The 24,353-nt window shown below is 37.6% G+C and overlaps 1 protein-coding gene across 3 annotated transcripts in view; it reads left to right on the plus strand.

Annotated features, from left to right (window-relative positions):
* The window catches only part of COL28A1 (collagen type XXVIII alpha 1 chain), a 142,977-nt gene that overhangs the window by 46,033 nt on the left and 72,591 nt on the right, over nt 1–24,353 (plus strand). For all 3 annotated transcript variants that reach the window (XM_045578408.1, XM_036429347.2, XM_036429346.2), the window contains 9 exons: nt 2,015–2,083; nt 3,165–3,233; nt 8,437–8,505; nt 11,258–11,326; nt 14,489–14,557; nt 18,561–18,629; nt 19,641–19,709; nt 21,795–21,866; nt 22,651–22,719. In XM_045578408.1, coding sequence (XP_045434364.1) covers nt 2,015–2,083; nt 3,165–3,233; nt 8,437–8,505; nt 11,258–11,326; nt 14,489–14,557; nt 18,561–18,629; nt 19,641–19,709; nt 21,795–21,866; nt 22,651–22,719 — 624 coding nt within the window. The remainder of the gene's footprint in view (nt 1–2,014; nt 2,084–3,164; nt 3,234–8,436; nt 8,506–11,257; nt 11,327–14,488; nt 14,558–18,560; nt 18,630–19,640; nt 19,710–21,794; nt 21,867–22,650; nt 22,720–24,353) is intronic.

Raw genomic sequence — 24,353 nt, forward strand, 5'->3', positions numbered from 1 at the left:
ATCAATTGAATCTATACATATTAAACAGCCACCATATGACTGGTGAAGTGAAATGTGGATATATGTTCCTATGGGGCTGTCTGTGTTCAGGTGAGAGAAAACAATCCCTTTGTAAGCTTCAGATCCTTGTAATTTCCCCCAAAAGGCAATATTAAGAGATTTCTGTTGCTACTGATAGTTGGCTAAGGCTAAAGGGGATCATGGGCTCAAGAGTTAAGACAGTTATTCTCCTCTTGATTCTCCTGATTTACACATTTCAAGGAAACAACTGAACTGATGCCTTGTGCAAAGCCAGAGGAAATTTTTGTTTGTTTTAGATAAAAAATTTGGCAAGTACTAAGTATATAATATATAATATGTATTACATTTACAATATTTAAGAATCTTCTGACCCATAACTGGTCCAAATAGGATAAAGGAACTTAGAACTTATTATTATTTTTTATCATTATCATTTTAGTGGTGTGTTTACTTCTCAAATTAGTCCTTTGAGTTGAGGGACTATGTCTTAAACATCTTCTTATTTACTTTGTTACCCTCATAGCAAGGAATTGGTATTCATTTACTGATTAACAGAGTCACCATGTACAGTATAATTGCGAGGAGATTCCAACTTGGGTGCACAGCATGAGAAGTTGTAAGGAAAAGGTTCTTTGAAGTGAAAACTTGGATTCCTTAGGAAACAAAATCTTCTCTAGCAGCTAAATCAAACTTTAAGATTAAAGAGAAAAACTGCAGGTGTAGGGATAAATTTTAGTCCGATATTATATATAGAGAAATTCCATGGCCAAGAACATGTCAAAATAATAATGGCAATTGCCTGGCGGCTCCAGAAAATTTGATCAATATAGACAAATAAGCGCAACCTTGAATCTGAAAGTGGGAAATTGAAGTTGATTTGTCTGCCAGACTGACTTGTATTCAAAAGAATGAACAGAAGGTACTTTTAAATTCAACCCACTCAAATGCCAAAGTGTCAGAAACTCTCACAATCATCTGATTCTGAAGTAAGCTCTCTGGGACTGAGGTTCGTCGCTGGTGCATAGTATGAGCTTGATGTTCTCATTCAGTTCTATAAGGACTAAATTGGATGCCAGGCCTGCTACATGGTAGACAGCAATCATTGAAAATGCTCTGGCTTCTAGTAACAGACATCTTGACTAATAGTGAGTGACTTGAATCATAAGCACTCTTTTTGTTGAGTAAACAGAACGGTTGAAGGTAGGTAGTCCAGGGTAGAATCAGCTGCTCAGTGAGGTTCTCCAGGAGTCATGCAGGCTCTTTGAAGTTTTTTCTGCATCATCTTCATCATCTGAGAGATTGTTGCCTCCTGGCTATAGATAGCTAGTACAGCTCCAAGTAGGGAAGAAGAGTCAGAGGCAAATGGTTTCTCTTTACATTCAGTAGGATCCCTACACTTGTCAGAACTCAGCCAAACGACCAACCTAGACTAACCAGGGGCAAAAGGAAAGAAGATTCCGGACTTACATTGGACCAATTATCATTCATCCTACACCCCTGATGGCAAAGAATAGTTGCCCAAGAGCAGAGAGAATGGATATTGTGTAGAAAATAAAACATGTCTGCCGGAAATTTAATAAAGATTTATTGAATGTAAAAATGAGGCTGCATTATGACTTTCATAGATCCTAAAAACTGCTTTTGTGGGTTTTATCTCAGTAAAAATAGTGTTTTAGAACTGAGTTAATTTAAAGACACATAAAATCCAGACTGAAATAATTGTTATGTATTCATTCTTATGCTTAATTCTGATTTTATAAATAAAAATTGAAACATTTTGTTGGCCCTAAATCATGTTTCTACTATGCCCAGCGGATAATTCCCACCCTGGGTTTATGTTGTGTTTTCAACTGAATTAGAAACACTAGAGGGACGTGACTGTGAACTAGGTGTCATAATTGCCCTCAAAGCCCCTATCACATCACTATGAATCTAAGAGCTGCTCAGCAAATATTATTGACTTGAGCTAACGTACCACCATTTCTTCCTCTAGGGTGATCCAGGTCCTCCTGGTCCTTATGGTCCTCCGGGTGCCCCTGGGATTGGACAGCAAGGTATTAAGGTAAGGATCCCTGTCTCTTTGCTCACTGAGGATTTTTGAATTTATTGTAGGGGCTGGGGGAGCTGTGATTTATACTCTGCTCAGTCTTGCCCTCACAGGTGCCAGGAGACTGCTTACAGAAGTTACAGTGTCCAGTCTGGATGCTTGGACACTGAGTGCTGTGGCCAGGGTCAGTTACCACAAGAACCACCAATGCATTTTGTTATTTGGTTGGAGGGAAAATTTGCTAATCTCCAAATACCCACTCTCTTGCCAGTGTACATCTTGTTCTGTTGATTTTTTATGAACTTGAAATGTTAACATGCAAAATGTTAACCTGCTCACAACAAATAAGCTGACAGGGGCAGAAACCACAAGAACCATGAGACCGAAAAGTATGTTGTCAGGAAGGTTAGCAGGGGACTAGAAGGGACTTGAACACTAGGTTAGTAGGGGACTAGAAAGGATTCTGTGTCTTCTGCATCCTGCAGGATTAATAGAGTTTATTTTAAATGGATTTTTTCTGTCATTGGGACAAAAAGACGCTGATGCAGGACTAAAACAGAGAGCAGTACAAAACAGTGCACTTTGAATGTAAAACAGTGTCACCATGGATGGCATGTACACAACAGCACTTGAGACTTCAGGGGAGGTGGAGTTTATGTCGGTGGAGTTATTGGAGAAGGGTTATAAAGGAGATCAAGTGTGAAGTAGAACTGAGAGGAGAGGTGACATGGGGGAGAGTGGGGATGGGAGAGGGCAGCATGCCAGGACGGTGGGAAAGGGGTAGGAGCAGCATGAGCATTGCCAGCATGTCATCTCAGTCGCCAAAAGGTGTCACATACAGTGCATCCTTCCAATGGTTTCTGAAAGTGGAATGTGCCCTATTGCATTTAGACAAGAAGGAATGTTGAACATTTTAGGGTAATTTGTTCACTGGAATTCAAGCCAGTCCTCCTCCTCCAGATTATTTTTTATCTTTTTGAATGAGAAAAGTTTGACTGTTTTGCTATTTATCTTTGTTGAAATCTTGAGAGTATTTTGTGCTGTTTCTTCTTTCTGTAAAAGCTCCAGCTCTCGTGCTATTGTTTCTTTCTCTCAGGGGGAGAGAGGCCAGGAAGGAAGAACAGGAGCCCCGGGACCGATTGGTGTTGGTGAGCCAGGCCAGACAGTAAGTAGCCAGAAATTCTAGATGGAATGAGAAGGACAAATATAGTTCATAGGTGCTCCCTCTGGCTAGGAAAGTGGCTCAATTAATCCAGTTTGTATCTTTTGGGCAAACAAATGATAGTAAATATGCAAGAACCAAAATACAAGGCTCATTTTTTCATAAGTAAAATAGGGAAGCACGCGTGCACACACGCGCGCGCGCGTGCACACACACACATATGCACATACATATAGGGTGGGGCAAAAGTAAGTTTACAGTAGTTCATATGGAAAATAATACAATGACCAATAAGTAGTAATACAAGAATAAGCTATTTTTGCATACTCAAACTGTAAACCTACTTTTGCCCCACTCTGTATGTATATGATATGTACAACTGTTCTCTCTTACAGTAATAGCTTATACAGGATTAGTCAGCTTGTTCAAGAATTATGTGTCAAAATTTCCTAGGAGATACAAGAACTGGATTCAGGCCTAATGCCTTTAATTTACTTTCCTGGAACCATGAGAAACTCGCCTACCATGAGGACTTTGCTCATTACCTAATCCGTGAGTGTACTCTACAGCTGGTATGAAGGATGGTAGACAGGCCAGACCTGTGTTATTTGCAATCTCTACCTCATGTAACTTTGAAGTTTCCTATTGTCGGAAAGGAAAAATAATACTTCTATCAAAAGAGATCTAAGGAGGAAATGAATAAAACATGGCCATTCTAGCATAAAAAGCTCCTTAACTTTTCAAGTAATCATTCTCCTAGGAAAGAACAGCCACTGGGGTACAAATGAAAACATGGCTGGTGTCCTAATTTGGTTTTGCATTGCATAGCTCCTCGTGTGTAAGTAGTAACAGAAACGTGCTTCCGGGCTGGAGGCTGTGAGTGGAATGGGAGCATATTGTCTGAGGGCTAGGCTTTTCACTAATGTCTGTGTACACATTCAAAAAGAACACATCGCATGGAGGAAATGTATACTGCACTGATTATCTAGAGACCAGTGGTCAAGTCTCAGTTTCTGCTAACTAGGTAGTGCCCTTAAAGCTAACCTCCCTGAGAGAGAAGGAATCAGCTTTCTTGCAGACACTGCTGGTTCTTCACTGGAGAGGCTGCAAATGTAGAAACTGGAGGGCCATGGGCTAGAAAGACACAGGCCCATGTAGATTGCCATGTGTCCTGGGCTTAAAATTAAAACTGGGATAAACAAGAATTTTTTTCATAATAATCTGAATAAGTGGGAATAAAAATTAGCTACATAAACACTTTTTTTAAAAATGAGCTGCTAAAATATAACAGAGAAGGATTTAGTAAACTTCTACCAGATAGACAAATTTTAACATTTTGCTACACTTGCTTTAGATCTTCTTGCAAAGACAAAAAATATTATAGGTACAGTCAAGTTTACATAATCTTTTCCATAAAATAGAAGAAGAAAGAACACTTCCTAACTTATTTTACGAGGCCAATTTTCCTCCAATACCAACACAAGACAATGACAATACATAAAAAGGAAACTATAGAACAATATCCCTCAGGAATATAGACACAAACATCCTAACAAAATATTGATAAGTAGAATTCTGCAATATATAAAAAGAATTATCTAGCAGCATCATATGGGGTTCATTCCTGGATGCAAGACTGATTTAATAATCATTATAATACATTGTACTAATAGGCTAAAAATTTCATGATCATATAAAAAAAAGAAATAGGAAAACATTCAATAAAATTTTAAATTCAAAACCCTCATATGTCCTGATGAAAACTCTCAGAAACTAGGAGTAAAAGCGAATGTATGCTCTACAAAAAACTACAGTTAACGTATATTCAATGGTGAAATGGTAAAACCAAAAACAAGAGAAAAACTTCTGCTTTCACCAATCTTATTCAGAAATCCTAGCTAGAACAACAGGCAAGAAGAGGAAATAAAAGGCATGGATTTCAAAAAGAACTAAAGCTAGTCCCTATTTGCAGATGACATTATGGTCTTCATAGACAATCCCCAGAAATCTATACCAAACATCCTAGAACTAATAATTGAACTAATAATTTAGGTCATGGGATACGAGCTGAACATACAAAATCAATTTTATTACTCTATTCTAGTAACAAATACAGAAACTACCAGCTTTAATTTTTGATTACCACTTGTTTTATGCTGGTCTCAGTGATGACTGATTCATGAAAGATAAATTGGTTCAGAATCTCAGGTGACCTGTTTGTTTTATGTGTAAGGTTATTTCAAGTGCTATCTGTAAAAGATAAATACTCCCTGAAGTAGAACTATAATTACTTTGAAGTTAAGAATAAAGTACATGGCATGTGTGACTAGTATAGACAATTATTATTTAACATTATCTTTAATGCTTGCAATGTATATTATAACCACTTTGTTGATTGTCCACACTATTTAGATTAAGGAAAGTAAGAAAATAATAGATCTTGCTAATGTCTCAAATCATTTCACTGACCAGATTGCGTTAACCGATAATTATGCTCCTCCATTATATATTTTCATTAGACACCAAATAAGTATGCCACAGTTGTAATTTATTTTCATGGCCTTTGAAAAGGATACTGAGCATTTCTGTCATTTAAAAATGATCCATTGGTGCTGTCTTAAAAAATTTAAAATATAGTTAATCTAACCCAGTAGCTGCTCTTTCTTGTCTGAGGTTAACAATCATCTCCTGTCCTGGTCGCTCCACTAGAAAACGTGAGAATGTAGTGGTGGTGTGGACTACTATCCTGACAGTCTGCAGTAACTGAACCTTGGTTCTCTATATTTTTAAAGGCTCCTAAGTGATTGCTCACCAGCATTCACTTTCTTTTCTCAGCAGTTTGGAACACATGGCTCCTAAAAGCAACCAATGTGTTCACTTCCACCTTAGCTGATGTATTCTAGAAATGCGGAGTCGAAGGGCCCACATTTGTGAAAGCTTTAAATCTGTCTGACTTAGTCCTGACCGTATGCTGAGGTGATGTAAGTACTGTTGCTACCATTGTTGGGATAAGTTTGCTGAGCTCTAGAGAGAGGAACATATGTGTGTAAGGTCACACTGCCAATACTGCACAGCAGAGCTGGCACTTGAACCTTAGTCCAAAGGCCACCAGAATCTGCTTTTAATTATCATGCAAGACTCTAAACTCCAGGAGACAGAAAGCAGGTTGGTTTGTTCTTCTTAGAACCTAGCATGGAGCCTCACACCTGTTAGATATTTATTGAATGAAAAAAAGGGGGGGGGGGGGAGGATAAACTAGAAAATAGACTTATTAGTATTTAATGTACATTGTGATATTTTTATATGTCATGTCATTGGGGAAAATTATTGGTCAATATATTTTCTTGTAATAGTGTGTGATGTTAGTTTACAATCCAGTTTTTATGTCATATTTATTTTCCCCTAATATTAGAACAATCTGTCATGAATATTAATGCTTTGATTAAGGGTTTGGATTGTTAAAAATTAGGTTTTCCCATAAACATAGTCATTTAAATGGAATTAAATGTTAGCTTTTTTATTTTAATTAAAGTTTTTAATTATTGGCTATGCATAAATACTAAAGAAGACTGTCCTTTTAAAAATATATATTAGGGGAGAAAACACCCCAGCCAGTGTGGCTCAGGGGTCGAAAGTTGACCTATGAACCAGGAGATCATGGTTCAATTCCCGGTCAGGACATATGCCCCAGTTGCAAGCTTGATCCCCAATGTGGGGTGTACAGGAGAGACAGCCGATCAATGATTCTCTCTTCCTCTCTCTCTCTCCCCTCCTCCCTTCCTCTCTGAAATTAATAAAAATATATTTTAAAAAAAACGAAAAAACAAACACTGGTATACAGTTTTTATAAGCTTTGCTGTAAGCTTTTTTTCTCACAAATCCATAATGGTGCTCAGTCACTGATTAGCATAATGCTCCATCCTGATTCTGCTTCCAGGCTTCACCAGAAAGCATCTCTTAAATGACCCTGGATGACTGCGTATCCAGCCCCAAGGTCATTCAGAGAAGCTCTTATTCTGTCTCAGGTTTACTTCCCCGGCAAGTGAGCCCTCATTATCTTTTTAGAGTCAAGACCCATTCAAAGGAAAGCTCCAGTTTATGCTTTTAAGATTCCTGTTGTTAGTCCCTGTTCTACTTTTTGGCCTGCTGGCCAAGAAGATTTAGTGAGAAAATATGTAGCCTTTTAAAATTTCTGGTGTTTAAGTGGAACATTACTGTTTATTATTATTATTATTATTGTTATTATTATTATTATTCCGAGAGTACCTTTCTAGCCAGTCCACTTCAATGCCTGAAACTGTCGTTTTTCTATCCTTATGTGAGAAGTTCTCAACTTTCCTAATGCCTTTCTGAGCAACTGTCACATAGACTTCTTAATTTTAATCATTGAGATTGAAAATCATGCTTCCCTTGATCCAGGTTTCTACATTCACATAAATCTCCAGTGGGTTCAACTAGTTCTTGAAAAATTTCAAGTTTGAGTCCAAATTTATGAGGATAGAAATTAAAACACATGTACACAGAATTCAGTATTTTAACCAGCTGTGCGGTGATTTCTTCACAGCCCCCCCACGTCCCATAATTCAACTCTGAAATTACTCTGATCCATCTCCAGCCATGCAGTCCCCGAAGTTAGCCTTTCCTCATAAGGTTTATTTTCTGTACCTTATTCTGACACATCAGTTAATTTCCATTTCCCACTAATTTGAGGTTACCAGAAAAGACAATCATATGCCAATCAAGTGGAACAAGTATTTTTTAAAAATATATTTTATTGATTTTTTACAGAGAGGAAAGGAGAGGAATAGAGAGCTAGAAACATCGATGAGAGAGAAACATTGACCAGCTGCCTCCTGCACACCCCCTACCGCGGATGTGCCCACAACCAAGGTACATGCCCTTGACCGGAATGGAACCTGGGACCTTTTAGTCCACAGACCAACACTCTATCCACTGAGCCAAACTGGTTTTGGCGGAACAAGTATTTAATACAATGGGAATGTTATTCTTCACATCTCTATAATTCTCCTGATTAGTATGAAGCTTACTAAAAGGGTTCTTACTAATGACTTCAATAGGACTATATCATGCCTATGTGAACTGAAATATAACCATTTTCTTTTCCTTCCTCTCCTACCTTCCTTTCCCCCTCCTCCCATTATCCTTTCTCTCTTTTTTATTCTTCATTCCCTTTTATCCCAACCAGGGTCCCCGTGGTCCCGAGGGAGTGCCGGGAGAGAGGGGCTTACCGGGAGAAGGCTTCCCAGGACCAAAGGTAACAATACCTTCTGTACTAGGAAAAGGGCTTTGTCTCACATGGTCATGAATTACAAATTTTAAAAACTGTGTCCAATCATCAGAAGTCAAGTATTTTCTTGTTATAGTGTGTGACCAACTTCACCCAATTAAATGAAGGAATATGTAAAATTCCCTTTTATGAAACGACAGCAAATTTTGCAATCATAAATGAGATGTTGACAGACTTCTACTTTATATAATTATTGCATGTGAAATTAAAATAAAACCTCTTGGACTGGAGTCATTAAAGCGCCATGATAGCCTCTTTATGCCTGGTAGTTGAGTTACATTGTGTAGCTATGCAAAGCTTTATTCTCAGCTTTGTTTTGTGAAACACAGATAAGAAACCAATTTGTAATAGCATTGCCTTTAGTATAGTAAAAAAGAAATTAGCTTATTGGTATAAGGAGCAAAATGGTACGAAAGACCAATCTTTTACCTGGCAATTGAGAATTTAAACATCTCCACTGCTTCCCATATATAATTCTTGGAACTCAAGTTCCTCTAGACAAGGGGTTAGCAAACTTTTTCTTTCAAGATCAGGCAGTGAATGTTTTAGGCTTTGTGAACCATATGGTATCTGTTGCAACTGCTTAACTCTGCTGTTGTAGCATGCAGGCAGCCATAAACAATGTAGTTTAAATGAATGAGTGTGACCGGGTTCCAGTAAAGCTATATTTTACAAAACACAGGCAGAGAGCTGGAGTTGGCCATTGGGCTTCAGTTTGCTGATCCCTTGTCTAGGCTGTTTACTCAAAATCTATGGCACCTTTGCCAAAAGCCACATGGGAAATTATTTTCCAAATACTTTGGGCAACATTAACAAAATTTCAGAGTGAGTAAGGACAAATTTTGAAGTATTTTTCCTTCTTTTCTAAAGCATTTCCCCCAAGCACATGTGCATGCATACACACACTGCCCACAGAGAAATACACGCTCTTTTCTATGTGACTAAGACCTTCCATGGTATTCAGTCAGGTCCCTAAGTTTTGAACTTCTTAGTATAGCTGCACACTCTAAAACTACAACTCATTCTTAGCCTCTCCTGACATGATCAATATTCAATGACCTTTGAGGAAACCACATCTCAGTTAGAGTGAGAATAATTAGCTACAACAAGTAATTCATACTAAGTTTTGAGTTGAATTTTCAGAGAGGCCCCTTTTAACTAACACATTTAACTTGTCATAATAAATGAAAATGATATGTTAGATAAAGGGGACTTCAGTAATGCCCTTGACTAACCAAATTGTCATTATTAGATATAGAGGCGGGCAATTTAGAACTACATTTCAAAATAATTTATAATACATGATTTGTTGAATTATATATAGTAAATTTTTATATATGAGTAGCCCAAACAACCTGGAAAATTTAAATAGCCAGAATTACTTCTTTTTATAATCTGTTTTGTCTTTTTTTTTTTTTTTTTTTTTTTTTTTTTTTTTTTTTTTTTTTTTTTTTTTTTACTATCTTTATATATAAAAGCCCAAGTGACTGGCCAGTAGCTATGACACGTGCTGACCATCAGGGAGAAGATGCTCAACACAGGAGCTGCCAAGCTGTGGTGACTTGGCAGCTGTGGTTCTCAGGTGACATACCCAGAACCAGAGAGGAGGAAGCCTGATTCTGAGGTGCATGATCTGAGAACCACCCTGTCACAATCTGGGACCTCTCAGAGGATGTTGGAGAGCTGGTTTCGGCCCAATCCCCAGAGGCCAGCCTGAGAGACCTAAATTATTGGCAATAGTAATTTATATCTAGTAAAGAAATAAATGAGAAATAAATATGTGAAACACTAAGAAGCATACAGGAGGGCACTGTCTTAGTGACAAGTTCAACTGCATGATATAAAGATACAGTCTTGCTCATAGTAACCCACACAGTGCATTGCCCTCTATCTCATCAAACAAATAACTCACCATATTCAGTATTGTTGTAGGATCAGCTGTATGCAATTAGGTACTATGGAAATGGCCAGAAGAACCCACTTTTCAGACTACTTTATTCTTCAATCAGCAGGACCAAAGGGAATTTTCTATATGTGCTACTTGGGGCTGCTTCCTATGATGTAGGGCTTAAGTGATTATACCATTGAATACTAAAGACACAAAGGATATTTTCCTGTTTTCTACATTTTTTTGCAAATGTCCTTTGATTTTACTCACAATTCATATAAATTCATCAGATGAATACTATTTTTTATTGCTTATATGGTTCATTTTTCATACCAATGCAGTGTGATGACTTCATTGATATTACATAGGTCATGTGATTAAATCCAAGAAGATTTTACATTAATTATCTTAAAACTAAATTTTCAATGAATGTGTATAAATTCTGATATGACATTTAATAAATAACCATAGCCAGTACTAGTTCATATACTAATGTGAGGGACACATTTCCATTGTGTAACAGGCATAGTTGCAGCATTGTTGAGGAGACGGAGGACTGACTCAGTGCGTTGTACTCTGTGACTGATTAGGTCCTCATCCCCAGATATTTCTGACTATTTGGGGAATAGAGCTCTTTTCCAACGTTAGCGATACTTCATATGTGTTCTGGTTGGACAGAGTACTTCCTATATAAGAGTTAAGACTAATTTTTTTTGCAAGTTACAAATCTTGGCGTCAGAATTACCCATTTTCAGTGAGCTGTAAATTTGGTTGCTTTGAATGCTTTAACTGTTTTATTAGTGCCCTGATGTCTCTCTCATATATTTTCAGGGTGAAAAAGGTTCTGAAGGTCCAATTGGCCCACAAGGACTACAAGGCCTGTCAATCAAAGGGGACAAGGTAACATATATAGGATATGGGATGGAAGACATGCCAGTAAAATTATTTTTAAAATTTTTCATTAAATGAACTGTATACAACCTGACAACCACATCACACAGGTGTCAACTTAGTTGTAAATCAAGTATATGCAAGATATATTATTGTGGAGATGAATTATTATCTGGAAATTCCCATATTATATGTTTATAGTAATGTCCCATTTATTTGGGTTCTGACTTCCAGTATCCCTGTCGTCAGCCAAGCAGCTTTGAAGCTAAACATTAGCAGAATAGACCTCTACTTCGTAAAGAAAATAGCTGTTGAAACATGACTTGACCTCATTACAGAAGCAATATTCACCCTTAGGCATCCACTAAAAAATATTACCTTAAAAGGAGTATGAAAGAAGATAACTCATTTAAGAAAACTAGCATTGATGTCCTCCAGCAAGGACCAATAGGAACCCACCTATAATTGAACAAATTTAGGTTTATTGACTGCTGTGAAAGAGGACACATACCATGGGAACTGATCACAACTCAGTAAGATGAGAGGTTTCTTTTCATAGAATTTGGGCTCATATATTAGGTGGCTTGGGTTAGTGTCTAAGGAAGTATGGCTTGGCTCTGAGCTGGAAGCTCTCAGGAAGTGGGGGTAATTTTAAGTTTGGGCATTTTAACGAATCTTAACTAGGAGAGAAAGATGGAGCCAGGCTACTGCAACTGGTAAAGAAGTAGCAGCTACTCATTTTAGTCAGTATAGGAGAATGTTTGACCCCTTTTGAGGAATTTGACATTGTTTATTTTTGTTTCTGTCTGTGCTCAGACAGGACTATGGAAAGGTTTTGCTTCACCACACAGAATGGCCATGTCTGACACTGGTGTTCTGGAAAGTTATGCTCAACACTACAGCCTACCTGCCATTGCCTTCTTTCTCACTAGTTCCTTGTTTTCTTTAAAATAGCTACAAATTATATCCAGATTAGAAGTAGGGGTGAGGCCAGTGATAGAAGCTACTGGAGGCTGATAAGGCCCTAAATTCTAGTGGGAAGGGATGATGCCAGAGGATGGGAGATATAAAAATACACAAGAAACAGAGACCTCATGTCAATTTGGAGTCATTTACCATATATGTCAACCTCTAATCATATTATTATATTATATATTATATTAGAATAATGATTGATATTCAAGATTATCTTAAGTGTGTTTTAATCTTGATGTACTTATTTCTTTTTCTTTTTCTTTTTTTATATATTTTATTGATTTTTTACAGAGAGGAGGAGAGAGGGATAGAGAGCTAGAAACGTCGATGAGAGAGAAACATCGACCAGCTGCCTCTTGCACACCCCCTACCAGGGATGTGCCCGCAACCAATGTACATGCCCTGGACCGGAATCGAACCTGGGACCTTTCAGTCCGCAGACCGAAGCTCTACCAGTGAGCCAAACTGGTTTCGGCTGAAGTACTTATTTCTTTTATTTACTACCGGTAGCCATCTCTTCTGTAAATCTGTGTCTAAATAGCAGAGGTAGTGGGAAATAGTGAGTTAGTATACAGATTTTAGATACAGTACAATTCTTGGTTGTAACTTCAACTCTAAAATACTCTAAAAATATATAAGATGTTCTTTCTTCCTTTGGAGCAGTGAAAATTAAGTACAATAGGATACTAATTTTTTATGAGTTCATTAAATTAACTTTCTTAGGTTTTATTGACATTGCATTTTTAATTTTACACCTGGAGCTCATGCAAAGAAAACACATGGAAATATCAGGACATTATCACAGAGTAATTGCAAAGCCATCATCTGCTATTCTCTTACCATATCAAACCGTCTTCCTTTTATCTCCACTCTTTCTTCCTTTTCTATTCTTTTATATATATTAGATTCAGAGACTTGGTGCCTCTGTTTCAAATGATAAGATAAATGCCTCTATGTTAAGTGCTCTCAAATATATAAATTGGTACAAAACAAGGAAGTAGTTTTGATATAGGTATTTAAGTGTATATCACAATGCACAAAGAGGGTCTTTCTTTTGGGTATACTGAATATTTGCAGAATAGTGGTTATGAGTTAGATTTTATAGTCAGAGAGAGTAGACTTGAATCTTGCTGCTGAATGGTGTGTACTTAACCTCTTCAGGAAAATGGGGATGCCTACCTTCAGAATGAAAGGCATTCAACACAATGCCTGCTACATGACAAGCAACTGAGTTATGAATCAGAATAATGCAGTTCTGAATTAGAACTGAACTCCATTACATTTTCTTTCCAGCATACTTATTTAGACTTGGATCAATACAGAGTGAAATACTGAGAAGCATATCCCAGGGCATGTTTTAGTGACAGGTTCATCAGATTTTGTAATATTATATACAGTTTAATCTAGTGATGTACTTTTGTTCATAAAATATATATTTATTTAGCCCAGCATTGCTAGTTAAATGTGGAGCTGGCTCCCTGTTTTTGTAAATAAAGTATTATTAGAACACAAATATACCTTTTCATTTATATGTCATCTATGGCTTTCACACTACCCAAGCAGTATTCATTAGTCATGAAAGAGACCTTATTATGCCCTCACACATAAAATATTTGTTGAAAGATACAAAGGATGGATGAATGATATTCTTCTTAATGATAACATTTATTTTGTTGCCCAAATTTATTTCATGGAGGGGAGAGGTAAGGTTCTTTAATTTTGTTGCATTTAACTTAGAAAATTTCTTAATTTTCAAAATGCATTTTAATAAGATTAGGCGGGAAAAGGTATTTAGAGAAATTTACAATATTTTGCTTCAATTTATTTCTCAGATCCTGTGTTCCTTGAACTCTATGAATTTTATACTTTTAAATATTTCTGTTATGAGCCTAACAGATAGTGCTTGTGTCAGTATAATAACCATTCAGGAACTTTTGATTCTTGTGAGAAAAAAAAAAAAGACTGATAAATATAAACTGGTGCAAATTCTCACCAATTCAGACTAAAGAGTAAAACATAATTAACTATTTTGGCAAATTTGAACTAAACTGTTTAAAAGGAGTTTGCTAACTTTCCATGTTGAACTTTTTTAAGGATATAAAAATATATTTTAATCCAACATAATTCCAAAGTATGAAAATATGAAAGAATGAAGTTTCATTTTATTATAATATTTCTGATTTGTTTTCTCTACAGGGGGACTTGGGACCCGTGGGACCCCAAGGACCAATGGGCATTCCCGGAATTGGGAGTCAAGGGGAACAGGTAAACAATGCTTTTGCCCTTCCCTAGCCCAATGCTGGAGTTTGTCGAAGGCCAGTCCTGCAAACGCCAATGAATGTACCTGATAGTTAAATTGCAATAAAATTCACATCTAAAGGGAATATAGGGAAGGATAAGCTTGTTTGTAAGTTCTTATTTAGTAGAACTTCCAAAACTTAAGAAATAGTGAATTTCTTGATGCTGTAACCTTTAACCTTAAAACCGAATTAATAGGATAAGAGTTTTGGGGTAATAGTTTGTATTTTCAGTATCCCTTAGGAGCAATAGTTTATTTACCTGTTGCTTTGTGTGTTTATTCTCTCCCAACCCCATCTTCCTTGCAGCTTTATGAGTGATTAAATCGCACTCTCTCCCAATGCTAGTACTATAGTACTTCCACCCCCTAGCCATGAACCAATCTGAAAAAAAGGTTAAATTTAAAACAAAGTTCAGAATCAGAGGTAGCTACTTGATTTTAAGGGGCACAAGCCACAGAGTTTATAAATGACAGTTGGCCTCTGTTAGTGAGAAGAAAGAAAAGATCTCTTAGCTTGTCTTTCCATTCATGACTAAAATTGCTTCCAAAAACTTCTGACCAAATCCACTAGGAAAGCTGGATAATCTTGTTAGATCTGAATAATATGAAGATAATATATCTGTCCTATCTAAGGTTCTTGTTGACCATACACTTTTACCTACATTATCTCATTTAATTAAGTAACCAATATACCCAAATTTATGCTGAATACCCTTCTGCTAAAAGAAGAAGAAGAAGAAGAAGAAGAAGAAGAAGAAGAAGAAGAAGAAGAAGAAGAAGAAGAAGAAGAAGGAGAAGAAGGCTGCAGATCAGTTTGGTTAAAATTTAGAGTTAAGGTTTGAATTATTCTACTGCCTAGAGAATGAATAGTACTTCTTTTATCTAGGATAGTGGGAGAAGAAAAGAATTTTTAAAATGAGACAATTCCAAAGTTTCTTGCTGACATTAACTGAGTTATTTCTAACTGTCTTTAATTATTGAGTATGTATGTTTATTGTTGCTAATCCAAGCAACAGCAAAATTGGACTTACTTCTTTTTCCATTTCCTTTTCCTCGGTAGAGGTCCTAGTGTAGTACATTAGGAGTGTTAAGGTGCAAGAGAAGCCAAGATAAGTCCGTAAATAAATGTTTAGAAAATAATGAAGAGCTGTACATTTTGCCTACATCGGAGTTGACTATGTGACCAGGCATTCTCCAGCTTTGTAGTTTATTTGTTTACCTTCTAACAAATAAAGTGGCTGGACTGTGCTGCCGCATCCTGGGTCTCGTGGTGCTCCTGGTGCTGAGTCACCACCATCAGGCTGAAAAATGAGGTTCAAAGAAAGCTAAGTCTTTCCAGATGGCCTGGGAGTTCTGGACCTCCCACCTGCAGCTTCCTGTTGCCTTTAATATTGGTTCTTCCTGGAGGTTGTTTTCCTTTATCTTAAAAAAGCCCTCAGACCTCCTCGACCTCTTTGGTTTTCTCATCCCCTTCTGTTCTTTTCCAAGAGAAAACAATTTTAAAGGTAGACAGATCCACATGGAGCTGAGCCCTACTGGGTAGGTGACGGAATAGAATGTGCTATTGGAAAATTGCTCTGAGCAAGAAACAAATTTGTTTATCCTTTGAAGACAAGCAATCTAAACTCTACTTGAATTTAACCTTAATTCATGCAGTTATTCATTCTTCTTCTTATCCATAATTTAACATGTTTATCCATTGAATTCCTGTAATTATTAGATCTTTCTCTTTTTCTTATAGAAATGAATTTTCCCATTCATCTGTTTATGAGGGAGCTTCTGTTTCCATTTCTAGCAACTAGCATAAAATATCCCTGCAGATTTTGATTAAACATTTGCAGACTTGACAATATCAAATCTTTTATAAAATAGAGTAGAATCTAAATAACCATATATACATGTGTATGCACATATAGGCACATCCCCTGGAAATGTTGGGTTCCTTTTCCCATTGCATGCGATGTGTGGACTACTGAAAAAGTGAAGAATTCCTTCTTATAAAAGCTCAATATTTTAAAACTTGGCTTTCTTAAATTGTTTAAACTTTTTCATCTTCATCAACCAGAGAAAGGGAATACTAATTGTACTTTTTAAAATAAGCAAGCAGTTGTATGATATAGATAGAAAAAGGACAAAAAATTTGCAATAAAATAATATTTCTGTAACCATTATATGCCCTGTTGTGGTTTGTGGGGTGCAAGCAAAACAAAAATCTTAGTTTTCTCTCTCATCATCCCTTTAAACTTTTTTTTTTCATTAGGGGAAGATTTTTCTTTGGTGTAGCACAGAAAGAAATGATCACCAGATTATAGACTTGTCTTATCACTTTTAAGTTAATAGAAAGTTTTAGGGTCACTCTAAGTTACAAATCAGTTTTAATTGTATAATGAAAACTGTCTTGTCAATGTATAAATCTTCCTTCCAATCTTTCCCCATCTGGTATGAGCTGCATGGAGAACCTGTGGTCCATGGGAAGGTCTGGGCCTCTCCTCCCTCCCGGCTGAGTCAAGCCTGGAGGAGAGGATGAGTACAGAAATTGTCTTGACTGCTCCATTGTCAAATGGCTTTGGGTCCTCTGGTCTTGGCAGATTTTGATTTTGACACTCTTTCTTGTGGGGATCAGGCACTGGCCCCTGCCTTTGCCCCTCCTAGGACATGGATAAAGGACTCTCTTCCTCCAGCGATTTCTCCCATCAACCTCTGCTCTTCTAGAGGTTTACTCTATGCTGACTTTTTCTGTTGGAGTTCCATTACTCTTCCAGACCCTCTTGGACAGGACTCTGGTCACAGAAAAAACTCACGTGGCCTTTGCACAAGCCCTGATGCTCAAGCTGATCCCACACCAGCTCTTTCTGGGCTGTCACAGTCCACTTTAGCTTTCTTAGACATGAGTCACCTTTTTTTGTTTGTTTAAAAAAATATCAAGATCTTCAAGTGGTTTTATTGAAGTTCCCTTTCTAGAATGGGGTTCCAAACAAAGCAACTTAAACCCCTCACATCTTCTTCAAAGAAAAAATGTTATGACTTCTTTCTCCAAAGAACTTTTAAATGCTGTCTCCTTCCCCCTTTTAGTGTTGTCCTCACTTACAACATGGGTAAGAGTCAAATGTTTGAACATGCATCAGTTTAGTGTCTGCTGCCTATCGCTTCTTACAACCTAGGTCAGTGGTCAGCAGGTTCTAATACCACTTCTTCAAAATAGACTGTCCCAGGCCGAAAACCGACTTCTGCGCATGGGCCACGGAGTTTCAATTGTACTATATGTGTGCGCCAGCAAGGGGTGTTTTGTGGAAGAGCCACACTCAAGTGGCCAAAGAGCTGCATGTGGCTCGCAAGCCTCAGTTTGCCAACCACTGTCCTAGGTCAAACCTTCATCTTAACATCTTGATATATACCATGGTACAGCTGGCTTGCTAGCATATGACTGAGGTGTGAAATGGGTTAACAAGATGAAGCATTATTTCTCTTCTTTAGAACTTCAAGCTGGAGTGGTGGCTCTGCTCATTAGGAACTCAGGCTTCTTCATTATTGTCCCTCTGTCCTTCTGAGGGTGCGCTTTCTTTCTCTACAGGAAAAACACCTGTCTTCACTTCATCCACTGGAAAGTGTGTGTAGGGGAGAAGGAGGCATACTTCTACCTTTAGCAGGGACTGGAAATTACACATCACTTCCATTCCCATTCCATTGGCCAGAACCCAGTCACATGGCAACATCTGGCTGCTATGGGGACTGGGAAATGTGGTCTTTATTCCAGGCAGCCATGTGGGCCAGCTGAAATTTCTCTTACCATGAGAGAAGGGAAGAATGCATTTCATGATTCCACTAACAGCCTCTGCTATCCCATTCAACTAATATTGACTATTAGTAATTCATTATGGGACATGAACTAAACTCACTTTAGAGGATTGGAAACTTTTATTCACATTTCTTCTTAATTTCTCTAATACTATTAAATTTTTTATTTTAAAGGGAATCCAAGGCCCTATTGGTCCCCCTGGTCCTCAAGGACCCCCAGGACAGGGCTCACCTGGTTCCAAGGTAACTTTCTCAACGATAAAGGAGTTCCATATGTCTATAAATATACTGGCTGTTTTCTGGGCAGTGATCAGGCATTTGGAAGACTGTAGATGAAATGAACTTAAAAATCAGAGATCTCTACTTAATATGAAATCTAACTGATAATCCTAGTGGTGTAGACAATTTAATATATATTCCTTGTGCTCTTAGAAGCTTTATTTAAACAATCTTCATTTATTGTTTTCTTTGTTACTTTTACTATTCTAGCATCTCAAGCAGTAATATCCGTAGGAACTACTTGTGGCTACATGCCTCTTTGGACTGACTCATTTTTAATCTCACCGGCACTTCCACAGTAGGTCCAACTGCTGAAACATTTTCTTAAAGATATGGAGTCAGAAATGACCCAACAAATAAACATTTTCTATAAACAGAAATCAGATTATCTCCTAAATTACAGTAGAACTATTATTTATCCCTTGGGGAGAGGGATGACACCTATTTCTAATTAGCTGTCCTTAACACTGCTTCAAAAAAATCATTAATCATTGTTAAATAAATAAAATACTTCTCTGAGAAGTCTCACCTTCAAGCCCACTCCTTAGCGATGCCCATGTGAGAAGCAGCTTAATAGACTGCTGTTACTGTCCTTGAGATGCCTGATTCTGGGCACATCATCGGAAGCGCAGGTGGTTCTCTCTGGTTATGATACTGCTTTTGATCATCGGTCATCTTGATTTCTCATGTGTCAATTTTAGTTGTTCTAGAATATAACTACCATTTCCAGGGACTCTTTATTGTGGGGGAGGGGGGCGGGGTCCTTACAATCAATTTTGAGTATGTTACATAGCCTATACTTTAAGCCAGATCATTTTACATTCCAAATGTGGTGGGGTGAAGTATATATATGAATTGAGCACATGAAGCTCAGTGTTCTCTTATTTTGTTGATATAAGACAACTCTTAGGAGATCAAAGAAGGAATATGTTATTTTTATTTTGCTGCCTTGGTCAAATACTTTTTCCTTATTAGGGAGAAGTAGGCCAGATAGGACCTCCAGGCCCTAGAGGACCAGTGGGGATTGGAGTACCAGGTCCAAAGGTGAGTTCACCATGCTGCTCAGAAGCATTTAGATGATTTATGTGATATTATGCAAAGTTTCATTTATATCCAAATGAAACACAGATCATGCATGTGTCATCTAACTGTCCCCTTTTCCAGTATAGAGTGTTTATTTAGAAAAGGGTCTGATGCTCAGTATAATGCTTATTGTTAAAGAAAAACAAAAATTGGTCTATTTTAATGACTACTACTTGTTTACTTATTTGCTTATTCATTTATTAGCACCACAGGCTCTATTTTAGCACGGAGTGGTTCTTTAGAACAGTGGTCGGCAAACTCATTAGTCAACAGAGCCAAATATCAACAGTACGACTGAAAATTCTTTTCAGAGCCAATTTTCTTAAACTTAAACTTTTTCTAATGCCATGTCTTTAAAACAGACTCACCCAGGCTGTGGTATTTTGTGGAAGAGTCACACTCAAAGGGCCAAAGAGCTGCATGTGGCTCGCGAGCCTCTGTTTGCTGATCACTGCTTTAGAACTTTATCGTCCACCATATTATAAAACAAAGCATCTAGTAGTTAGGATTTCACTAAAGGCTACTTCCCTTCCTTTGTTTTATTGTTTCGTAAGCAATCCATTTCATAAATCTAACGTGTGTCCAGCCCACTTCTGTTACCCAGTAATTTTATATGTCAACAAGCTATTTGTTTCCCTTGCTTTTACCTCTTATCTCAACTTGCATGTTTTTTTTAATTTAGGTGATCCTTGAATAATGTGGAACATAAGGGTGTAGATTCCCTCCAACAACTTTTGACTTCCCCTAAAGCAAGTTGTCCCTTGGTATCTGTGAGGGTATTGGTTCCAAGACCTCCATAGACATCACATTTTTGGAGACTTAAGTGCCTTACATAACATGGCATAGAAGAATGCCTTCAGTTGGATGTCCACATACACGAATTCCCAATCATAGAATAATTTCACTGTACTTTTTTCAGTAGCTTTTTAAGCTTGGTTTAGTTGAGATTCCTCTCAATTATCTTTAATATATTTTGCTTGTAATAAATGCAATAAGGACAATTTTATACTTTTTGAAGGAAGCATGTATTTTCTCTGAATATATTAAAGAACTTATTCTTAATCATAAGTTAACTTGAAAGCAAGTAGAATTGTTGAGCATTAGAGCTAGAAGTGATATTAAGTCCCCAGTTTTTTCATGTCACTTTTATATTCATTTCTCAGGATTGCTGTAATGAAGTACCACAAACTGTGTGGCTTAATACAATAGGAATTTATTGTCTCATAGTTCTGGGGACAATAAATAGAAAAATCAAAGTGTGTGCAGGGCCATGCCTCCTTCAAAACCTGTAGGAAAGAATCCTTCTTTGCTGCTTCTTAGCTTGTAGTGACCAATTCTGGCATTCCTTGGCTTGCAGCTACATCACTCTAATCTTTGCCTCTGTTGCCACACGGTATTCTCTCTATGTGTCTATCTTCATATGGTGTTTTCCTCTTTTTATAAGAACACCAGTCATACTGGATTAGGGCCCACTCTAATGACCTCATCTTAACTTGACTGCATCCGGAAAGACCCTATTTCATTCTCTTTTTTTTGTTTAATATATTTTATTGATTTTGTACAGAGAGGAAGGGAGAGAGATACAGAGTTAGAAACATCAATGAGAGAGTCATCGATCAGCTGCCTCTTGCACACCCCCTACTGGGGATATGCTCGCAACCAAGGTACATGCCCTTGACTGGAATCGAACCCGGGACCCTTCAGTCCCCAAGCTGACGCTCTATCCATTGAGCCAAACCGGTTTGGCGAAAGACCCTATTTCTGGAAAAGGTCATATTCACAAGTACCACGGGTTAGGACTTCAATGTATCTTTTTTTGGGATCAATTCAACCCATAACAAACAACATAATCCAAAACTGAGATCCAGAGAGGTTAAATAATTTGTCCAAGGTCAAATAGTTTGATTACTAGTAATTACTATTTAGATTTCTCAGCTTAGAGGCTTTTCTCAGACACTATAAGCTATATCTAATTGCAAGTACTGCAAAATGGGGGTGCATGATAACATGAACTTCTGGGAAATAAAATCTTTGCTTATCCACCAGGGGGCGCCAGGCTCAATAGGGCTCCCAGGACAGCCAGGCATTCCAGGGGAAGATGGAGCTGCAGGGAAGAAGGTAACTATGTTTCCATACTCCCCAAGGTAAAAACTACTGAGCCACACTATACCTCGGTTTGCAGGACCTCAAGTTAAACCATCCAGGACAAACTTAGTCTTAAAAAAAAAAACCAACAACAACCCACAAGTCTAAATTTCCTTGTCCACTTACTCTAAGAGAGAAAGAGAGCAACAAGCCAAAAGGTAAGCAGTGTTTCACACCTGCCTTCTCTCAGTGTTTTGGACATGACATTCTCTAGTGACATAGTCTTTCTGGAATTCCTAGAAAGCACTTTAATTTAAACTTAGAGAAAACACTTTTTCCCCCCCTCTAGAAGGAGCATCTGTAAATGTATTCAGGAAGTAAGGCCATTGAGTACTTTGAGTGGACATGTGAAATACTCATTTTTCAAAATACGTAAGCGGTGAAAAACAGCAGATGGAAAGGCTGAAGGTCTTTCTTGTTTTCTTTAAAAAAAACAAACAAAAAAACAAACAACAACTACAAACCACCAAATGTGAATGATAAGCCCCCCCCAATAAATAAATACATAAATAAATAAATAAATTGGCAAATAAATTGGTCCTTTTCATGGTATTTCAAACTGCTCTGAGCTAACCTGGAGTTTGATATTAATTTATTCAAGGTGGTAAGTTTCCAAATTAATTTGAGAGTAGAGTTAAGGTCTGGCCTGCTTTGGAGGGTCTCAGCAGAGAAGCTACTGGCCATGAGAAGAGACAAGGTGGGCTGATACATTCTGTCTATGAAGGGTCATCTAAGACATCAGTATCCTTCTCTCCAGGGAGAAGCGGGGCTTCCAGGAACAAGAGGCCCAGAGGGAGCACCTGGAAAAGGACAACCTGGCCCCAAGGTATGGAACTAACAGTGCTGGAAGCAGACTGCCTGTGCTCTGCTCCTGATACTAAGGAGCCGACTTAGGAAAAATGTGATTGTTATTCTTGCTGTGTTAAATGTGTTTACTTCTGGCGTACAGTTATGGATACTAGCTTGTGAGCTATGGAAGAAAGCCAAGTATGTATTATTCATTTTTATTTTCCAACATCTATTATAAGACCCAGCTTATACAAAGAGTTCAACACAGGTTTTTCTTAATAAATAGCCAGACTGAATTTAAAAAACACATAGGAAGGGAAAAGAAGGCGTGAGATATATCCTTGAGACCCGAAAGCCCATAGATTTTTTTAAAAAACTATTTATGGAACTTCACACAGTAATAAGAAATATCACCTTATTAAGTGGCAATTTTACTTTCACAACACAGAATACATTTATTTTACACATTGTAGAAATGCTAGTGAATCCCATCTTTATATGTCATGATGAGAATATTTAAATTCATCAGTAGAACCATTAGTAACATAACAAGATATGTGGGCAATAACCTGGGATAGAGCTAGAAGCTGCCTACTGACTGTTCCCAGCCTGATTGCCCTAAGGTGCCCTAAGAGTTCCCTAAGATTGCCCTAAGAGTTCTAAGGTGCCAGATGTCCCTGCAGTTTTTATGTAGAGTCACCAATGCCCATATAAAGCTTTTGAAGAATTCAATATGAAGAAAGTAAAAGTAAAATATGTGCACTTATTAGTACTTTATTTATAATTGTATTAAAATAGTAATTGATTGCTTAAGAAGTTTATATCTTGAAAAATGTTGGCTAAAATTGAGTCCTTACCCTTAAATGTGACAATTTGAAATTTAAATATATTTGTAGAGTTTCAAACAATTTTATTTATTGACTTACCAGATTATAAAAGATCTTTGGGGGCAGGCAGGGGATGTGGACAGAGAATATCTTTTTAATTAACATCATGCAAACATACTTATAGAAATGCTTGCTTACTAACATTCAAGAGAACTAATGTATTCTAGAACGCACTTTTGGAACACAGACCCTTGAATTAATGACTGAAGCTGTAAGAATGAATGATATCTCTGAGAAACAGAGCTGAGGTTTGAATTTCATCCTGTTCAGTAGCTGGAGAAAGAATATTCAGAACAGAAAAAGATAAGCAGAAGAGTTGCCATGTTAGGGAAACCAAGGAGAAAGGGTTTCAAAGAGCGGTACAAGCCACCCCCCAAGCAAGGAGGATGTGCACTGGAAAGAGAGGCCGCTGGACCGGTGGCTTTGAGGTGATCTGTGGCTTATGGAAGGCTAGAGGAGAAGAATGCTCGGAGGTTTTGGAATGAAGATGAAACAGTTCTGGGAGAGCGTCAGTGGTCAATCAGGCTGGGAACAGTCAGTAGGCAGCTTCTAGCTCTGCCCCAGGTTAATGCCCACATATCTCTCTACCAACAGAATTGCCAATCTCCTTTGGGAGGAAGAACTATACTCCCTATTGAAGAATACATGGGGCTGAATTTGAAAAAGATCTCATTTTATGTTTTAAAGCTGAAACAGCATGGAAGCTGAAGAACCACCTGTTAATAGACCAAGGGTGAAAAAGAATTGTGAATTCAAACAAGGTCCCCAAAGACAGACACTGAAC

The sequence above is a fragment of the Pipistrellus kuhlii genome, unplaced genomic scaffold (assembly GCF_014108245.1).
Source record: "Pipistrellus kuhlii isolate mPipKuh1 unplaced genomic scaffold, mPipKuh1.p scaffold_m20_p_10, whole genome shotgun sequence".
Taxonomy (NCBI): domain Eukaryota; kingdom Metazoa; phylum Chordata; class Mammalia; order Chiroptera; family Vespertilionidae; genus Pipistrellus; species Pipistrellus kuhlii.